The sequence below is a fragment of the Pinus tabuliformis genome, chromosome 8 (assembly GCF_031772625.1).
Source record: "Pinus tabuliformis cultivar Carrire ecotype Pingquan chromosome 8, CPIR1, whole genome shotgun sequence".
In the NCBI taxonomy this organism is placed as follows: domain Eukaryota; kingdom Viridiplantae; phylum Streptophyta; class Pinopsida; order Pinales; family Pinaceae; genus Pinus; species Pinus tabuliformis.
The window spans coordinates 333,193,503-333,200,909 of record NC_142294.1 but is presented as its reverse complement, the minus strand read 5'-3'; the positions used below and the strand labels follow the sequence as shown (position 1 = coordinate 333,200,909).

Sequence of the window (7,407 nt, the reverse complement as noted above, 5' to 3'; positions counted from 1 at the left end):
ATCAGTCTTTCAGTTTTAAATTAATAGAAATGTGTTGTGACTGTGTAATGCTGTGTTCTGAGTTAATTTTTTATTAAAGAGGTTCTCTGCAAATGATCCTGGAACAGTAGAAACAGAGCATTGCCTCTGTGGTATTTGCTTGAATGGTTTTTGGTATTTTCCCATTGAAAAATATCCAACAGTGGTATCAGAGCTAGTCCAGGCTCTTTGAAGGCTCAAAGATGCTGAAGGAAGGACTCTTGTTGCAGCAGTGAAGGCTCTCCAGCAGTGTGAAGTTTCAGCCAAAGGGATTCAGGTATTTCTCAAGTTTTTTTTTCTGTTACTGTGAAAGAAACAGTCAGTGTTTTAAAAACACAGTCAAGTATTTTGGAGTATAGTTAAGAATGGCAAGGTCAAAGAAGAAAGCCTCCAGGGCTGTTAAAAATGTGTCTCCCTCCTCTACTAAACTAGAAGGGAATCTATTTGAAAGCATTGTATTTGAGGTTCCAAAGTTTGATGGAAACTTTGATGTATGGGAAATAATGATGAGGGCTTTCCTAATGTCTGAGGGGATTGAAGTCTGGGAGTCAGTGATTGATGACAGCCAGAAGGATAAAGAATCCATGGAGTATGATGCACAAGCAGTAAAACTAATCTTGGATGGACTGCCTGATTCTGTGAAGAGGAATCTAGGAAAATATACATCAGCAAAGGATATATGGGACAGACTGCATGATCTTCATGCAAAGGGAGCACTGACCATGACAATGAGTCAAGAAGAAAGTTATGAACCCATCATAGAAGCTGAGAATGAGAAGGTTGACCTCATCAAGCTTCAAGTAAAAGAAAGGGATGAAGAGCTTGCCAAGCTCAAGAAGGAGCTTGATCAATGCAAGAGGAAACAGCATGAAGAAGTCATATCAATGACAAATCAGCTGAATAGTGCAAAGAAGCAGGCAGATGCCTTGACAAGTCAACTTGAACAAAGAAACAAGAGAGTGAATAAGCTTGTGGAAGAGATTGGACAGTACAAGGTAGAGGTCTCCTCCCTTAAGTCCGAACTACAAGAAGCCAGGAAGCAGGCACAAGAAGCTGAAAAGAAAATGAAGAGCAGTCAAGCAAAAGATGAAGAAATCTCCAAAATGAAGACAGACATCATCTCTCTTAAAGTAGCAGCAGCTGAAGCTACTTGTAGCAAGGAAGAAACTGAGGGACAACTAGCAAAGAAAAATAATGAATGTGAAAAGTTAGAAGAAGAGATTGTCCTCCTTAGGAAGAAGGTTGAAGGGATGAACAAGATCATGAAGAGCTCTCAAGCTCTGGATGACATGCTCAGCTATCACAGATCTCCATTTGATAAATCAGGACTTGGGTATGTAGGTGAACCCTCAAACAAGGATGAGGATGCTTTAAGCAAAGGAGATGTGAAGAAGCCAGAAAGAGATGGTGATGCTCCTAGTTCCAGCAAAGGCAAGGAGAAAAATGAAGGCTGCAGTAGAAAAGATCCTGCTCCAAGTAGAAAACTAGCTCCAAGAAGAAATGTAGCTGATGGCAAAGAGGCAAGAGGCAATGATGATCGTCAAAGGATCTCAAGGCTGCAAGGCTTCAGAAGTGCATCAAGGAAACCTCCATCTCACAGGTACCAAAGTTCATTTTATGGTTATTGTTACTCTTGTTCAAACTTTGGTCATATGGCAAAGGACTGTAGAGCATTTCATAAAGATAAATGTTGTGGTCTCCGAAAACCTCCAAGAGACAATTTTAGAAGAAATCATGAAATGTCATTTATGAATAGTGTTGAATGTTTCAAGTGTCATAACATTGGGCATATGGCACGAGACTGTAACTTAAGATGGGCTTCTATGCAAGCTAGACCCATGCAAAAGAAGAAAGTTACACAAGTATGGAGAAGGAAGGAAAGGCAACCTGAAAACCCCTTGAACTCCCCAGTGGATCAAAATTTGTTTTGAGAAGAGTCTGCCAAAAGAAGACAAGCATACACTAAAGGGGAGCTTGAATTTTTTTTGTTTGCTGAACTGTATTAACAGTCATTTGCTGATGGAGGATGTATTGCAGCGCAGCAGTTGCAAATGAAATCTTTGTTAATCCCTCTAGAAGGAAATATGCAGCAGTGATGAAATCAGCAATGTTTTTGCTTTGTGTTTATGCAATATGCACAGAAATGCATAAAGAAGAAAAGATGGCAGCGCTCAAATGTAAAGAGCAGCAGTATGCAAGGCAATGAAACCCTCACAGCAGTGGGAAGATAGAACACAAAACAGCAGTTTGGAAAATTTTTTTTGTGGTGCACATGCATTGAAATGCATAGCAATGGAAGGTAGTTTCCCTTCTATGAAAAGTGAGAGAATATACTCACAGCAGAATGAGTGTAATGCACAGCAGATGAAATGTTTTGTATTGGGAATGAAAATGCAAAGCAATGAGAAGAAAATGAGAAGAAGGCAAAACGCAGCAGAGCGTAAATGCCCAGTGGCTGAGAATGCAATGAAATTTTTGTTACACAGCAGTAAAAAAAATGTGATGTTTTTCTTCATATGCAATGCAGCATGCAAAGAAACGCATAAAGAAAAACAAGGACAGCAGATTTTTAATGCACACTGGATGTATAAGAATGTGTGTGGCAGCAGAAAGCCAAAGGAATTGCACAGTAGTGCATTGTGTAAAAAAAATGAAGACTAAGATTGTGTGAAGCAAGGGTGCATAAGAAAAGGTAGCAGCCTATTTTTTTTGAGGAGAATGAAGTGCCAAGAGTATGGGCACACAGCAGTATGATGAAATAAAAGGCAGCGACAGTGCAAATTGCAGAGGAAATGCAGCAGCAAGAGGTTATGGACAGCAGCATGATGGCAAGAAGGAGAAGCACACAGCAATGCAAATGTGAAAAATGCAGCAGCAAGAAGTTTTGAACAGCAGCACATGCAAAAGAAATTTTCCTTACAGCAGTAAAGGTAAATGTAATGAATTTGTTGTTCATTTGAATTGAAATGCAATATATGCAACAGCAGTGAGTGTGTTGGTTGCATCTGAAATGCAAGTGAGACACAGCAGAAGTATGATTGTAATGAGTGAAGGGGAGCACGCAGCAGCGTGAAGAAAAGTTTTCCCGTTGTGAAGAAGGGAAGCACGCATAAGTGCGCAAGTAAGGAATTCTCACACAACAGTGTGAATGTGAGAAAGGGAAGGCACAACAATGCAGAGTTTGCAAAGAAATGTAAGTGAAGTGCAGCAACACAACAGCAAGTGTAGACACAGCAGTGTGGAGTAGACGCAGTAAAGAAGATGGCACAACAGTGCAGCAGAGAATATGCAGCAGCATAAAAGAACAATGTAATGAGTTTGCACACACAGCAGTGCAATGATTGTTTGTTTTTGAAACTGCATGTAAAGCAGTGTCTGTTTGTAATCCCTCTGTTAATGAGGAAGGTGTTTCTCAGCACAGTCATTTGGTGAATCCCTCAGTGAAGAGGAAGATGCTTTTCAGCATAGTGTGGTAAATCCCTCTATCAAGAGGATGATGCTTTTCAGCATAGTCATTGGTGAATCCCTCTGTTCAGAGGAAGATGCTCTCTAGCATAGTTTGGTAGATCCCTCTGTCATGAGGAAGGTGCTCTTAAGCACAGTCACATGGTGAATCCCTCTGTCATGAGGAAGGTGCTCTTAAGCACAGTTTCAGGTGAATCCCTCTATTAAGAGGAAGACAACTTTGTTTGTTTATGAACTGCAGCAGAAGCAGTTGGTGAATCCCTCTATGCGAGGAAGATTGGTGAACCCCTCTATGTGAGGAAGATATTCTTGTAACAGCAGTTAGTGAATCCCTCCATGTGAGGAAGTGTTTGGGTATGACCGAATGCCCAGCAGTTGAAATTAAAGGGGAGTGTTGAAAATGTAATTTCAACGCCCTACGTACGCAGCCCAAAACCGCCAGCATGAAACCACAAACCGGCCAGGGCATATCGCACCGCTATCAAACGAAAAGCTGTTTCCGTACTATCTGCTCCGATGCAATTTGGTGCTGGCACGTGGCTCTTGCCTGACGTAGGCAACTTTGACCCATCGGAAGGTAAAGCTCAGCAGTTAAGCGCCTTCCGATATCCTCTCCATCGTCCGATCCGGTTGTGTGTTCTCCACCGTCGATCTCCGAAGTTGCAGCCCGTCCGCGTCAAGTCAATTCAATGCATTGCGTGGATTGAAAGTTTTGTGGTTGACCGCCGTGGAGGAAACGACATGGCTTTAATGCATTTACGTATATTTTTGGTGGAGGCCTTTAATAAGGTAATGGGCATACGTAGAATTTGGTGAGGACAATTAATATGGTTATGGGCCACGTTATTTTTTATATATGTTTTTTATATATGGCTATGTAAGCCCGCGTGGTAAATTTTTTTTGTGGGTCTGCGCGTTAATTTTTTTTTGGTAGTTTTTGTATTGTGCCTTCGCACAATGTATATATGTGCCATAGTTTTTTTTTATGAAAAAGAGTGGTGGCTGCGTAGCGTTGTGTGGGTTAATTTTTAAACGCACAGCAGTGCGAGAGCTCATGGGATTGTAATGAACGCACAGCAGTGCGAGATATCATTGGAATGGTGCTGCAGTTGACAATGTAATGTGTGTGTGTAGTAGGTCATGGAAATGAATAGAACGCACAGCAGTGTGAATAGAGTTTGAAGGCTGTAATGTTTTGTTTTTAGCCATTGAAGAACAGAGGACAATTTATGTAATATCCACAGCAGTGAAAATCTGTGAGAGCAGCAGAGTTTTATTTTGTGAATCCCTCTTTGCACAGAGGATGGAATTTGTATCAGTCTTTCAGTTTTAAATTAATAGAAATGTGTTGTGACTGTGTAATGCTGTGTTCTGAGTTAATTTTTTATTAAAGAGGTTCTCTGCAAATGATCCTGGAACAGTAGAAACAGAGCATTGCCTCTGTGGTATTTGCTTGAATGGTTTTTGGTATTTTCCCATTGAAAAATACCCAACACGCTCTTCGCCGATTGACCCTTTCATGCGGCGACGAGAAGTTTTAAAGTGGCTCACATTCATCACGCCCACCTATCTGTCAAACGCTTGGAACAAAAGCAACCTCTGGTTTGCACTATGATCGTCTGTCGGTAGACTCCTAGCATGTGCCCGGCGGCTAAGGATTCCTTAAGGAGGTCCGCAATTCTGGTTGCTATGACCCTAATTTGCGTGTCTATATGTATATATACACACACACGATTGAAGAATTCTGTAATAGTGTGTGGTTTCTATGTAACTCCGTGCTTTGTGGAATAATATTTTTTCATCACAAATCTCACCAAGATCTAGCGTTGTTTTTATCTCCATGGCTCAGCTTAAGAGATTAGCTTCTTTCTGTATGTTCCTTACAGTGTTGCAGGCGTTTTCTCTTCAACCTGCCTTTTCTATGGGCAGGATGCGTAGGAGTCATGCACAGAACGGCTTCTTGGCTTCTCGAAAACTTATTGATGTAGCGAGAGTTATAGTAGGAGCAAAGCAGAAGGGCATTGGCGATTTCACAACGATCCAGGAAGCCATCAACGCAGTACCAGTTAACAACACGAACCTCATCTTAATTCGTGTTAAACCCGGCATTTATAAGTGAGTCATTAATGAATGCCCAGTGTTTAATAAGAATAACGATTAGAGCTGAAAGGATTTGCAAGATTTCACCGCAGATAGCAGCCATCTAACTTTGCATGCCTTAACGGATATATTTTTCATGAAATGAAATTAATCATATACTAAATTATGCATAGAATCGATGCTTTAACGGCGAGAAACTGAACTGTTAGTGGCTTAATGTGATCAGGGAGAAGGTCACGATTCCTGCAGAGAAACCTTTCATAATTCTGAGTGGCACAACTGCCAACAACACCGTCATCACTTGGAATGATAGTGCTAAATCGACTGGAGGGACATATTATTCCGCAACGGTGTCCGTATTTGCATCAGATTTCATGGCGAGATATATCACAATCCAGGTATTTCGTTATTAAATAAAAAATAATTACTGTATATTAGATCATAGTCACCACAGTTTATTTAAAAGAACGGAGGTGTGGTGCAGAATTCATATGGTCCCGGCGATCAAGCTGTGGCGCTAAGGATTTCAGGAGATCGCTCTGCATTTTATGGATGCAGATTTCTTGGTTATCAAGACACTGTGTTGGATGACAGTGGGAGGCATTACTTCAAAAACTGTTTTATTGAAGGCGCCACAGATTTCATATGCGGTGATGGACAATCTGTTTATGAGGTAAACTAAATTGAAATCATGCACAGTATTTTCATATTTGTTTTGGTTTCAGAGTTTATAACTGATCAAGATTGTGATGGTTGAATGTTTATTCGCAGAAATGCCATCTGCATACAATCCCTAAGCTAAATGGTGCAATTACAGCTCAGAGTAGATCCTCTCCTAGTGACGGCACGGGCTACGTCTTTCTAAATTGCAAGATTACGGGCAATGGATTAATGTACCTCGGCAGGGCATGGGGAAGTTATTCGAGAGTTGTGTTTGCTTACACTTACATTGCTGACATCATCTTCGCAGAAGGTTGGGATAATTGGAAAGATCCCACCAGACAATCGTAAGCTATTGTTCTCCAAACTCCAGAAAATTTAACGCACGTCCATAGGTGGAATGCTAGCGTTCAATTCTAATAACATTATTGTTCTAATTTATTTTCTGTGTAGGACTGTGTTCTATGGGATGTACAAATGCTCTGGACCTGGAGCAAAAGATAAAGGAAGAGTTTCATGGTCACGGGATCTAAGCGATCAGGAGGTTGCACCGTTTTTGACCACCGGTTTCATTGATGGGCAGAATTGGATAAGTGACATACCATCTCGCCTTCAGAGAGCTACCAATTTGGTTCCACGACATGGCTGAAGTATCATACCATTAATCTCTGGGTTTTAACACCTGGTTGATCATTCCAGTTGATATCTGTACGTTAAGCTGCATCCATGTATCATCTCAAGCAATTGGAGATTGCGATAAGCCAAATTGCCCATTGGTCGGTTGCTTTGAATAATTGTTCAGTCACTCATATTCTTTAGCGTTGCTCCCAACGAAAGCGTAGTGGACATTCCCAAACCGTTTATTCTTTCGTTTGTTATCGTTCCCCGTGCTGGAATTGTTTAACCATTGCTCCATCCACAATTTGTTCGTAAAGAATCTTGTATTTTCAATGGTATCTACATCGGAATTCGTGTATTTTTAAAAGTATCAACAGCGACATTGATGTAATAACACAATTTATTGGCTTATATTTCTCGAAATGCGTCCACTTCTAATCCGGGAGGTCTGAATGGATTCTTGTCTATGTTTGTTTAAGAGGATTCTTGATTTCTTGGGCGACAATTCAACGATATGATATAAGGATACTTTATCCTTTTTTTCGG

At 40.8% G+C, this 7,407-nt stretch overlaps 1 protein-coding gene across 1 annotated transcript; it reads left to right on the top strand.

Moving 5' to 3' along the window:
* Positions 1 to 3,999: 3,999 nt before the first annotated feature.
* LOC149235479 (putative pectinesterase 11) lies at positions 4,000 to 6,892 on the top strand. Its single transcript, XM_089368556.1, has 6 exons — positions 4,000 to 4,272; positions 5,378 to 5,598; positions 5,810 to 5,981; positions 6,068 to 6,256; positions 6,355 to 6,590; positions 6,697 to 6,892. The coding sequence occupies exons 1-6, from the start codon at positions 4,000 to 4,002 to the stop codon at positions 6,890 to 6,892; spliced, it is 1,287 nt and encodes a 428-aa protein (XP_089224682.1).
* The last annotated feature ends 515 nt before the right edge of the window (positions 6,893 to 7,407 follow it).

Bases quoted from the DNA above. Each gene is read 5' to 3' on its own strand.
- LOC149235479 (XM_089368556.1), top strand. From the start codon at position 4,000: ATGCAATTTGGTGCTGGCACGTGGCTCTTGCCTGACGTAGGCAACTTT. The intron at 4,273-5,377 runs GTAATGGGCATA...ACAGTGTTGCAG, and splicing joins TGGTGGAGGCCTTTAATAAG to GCGTTTTCTCTTCAACCTGC. The intron at 6,591-6,696 runs GTAAGCTATTGT...TTTTCTGTGTAG, and splicing joins AAAGATCCCACCAGACAATC to GACTGTGTTCTATGGGATGT.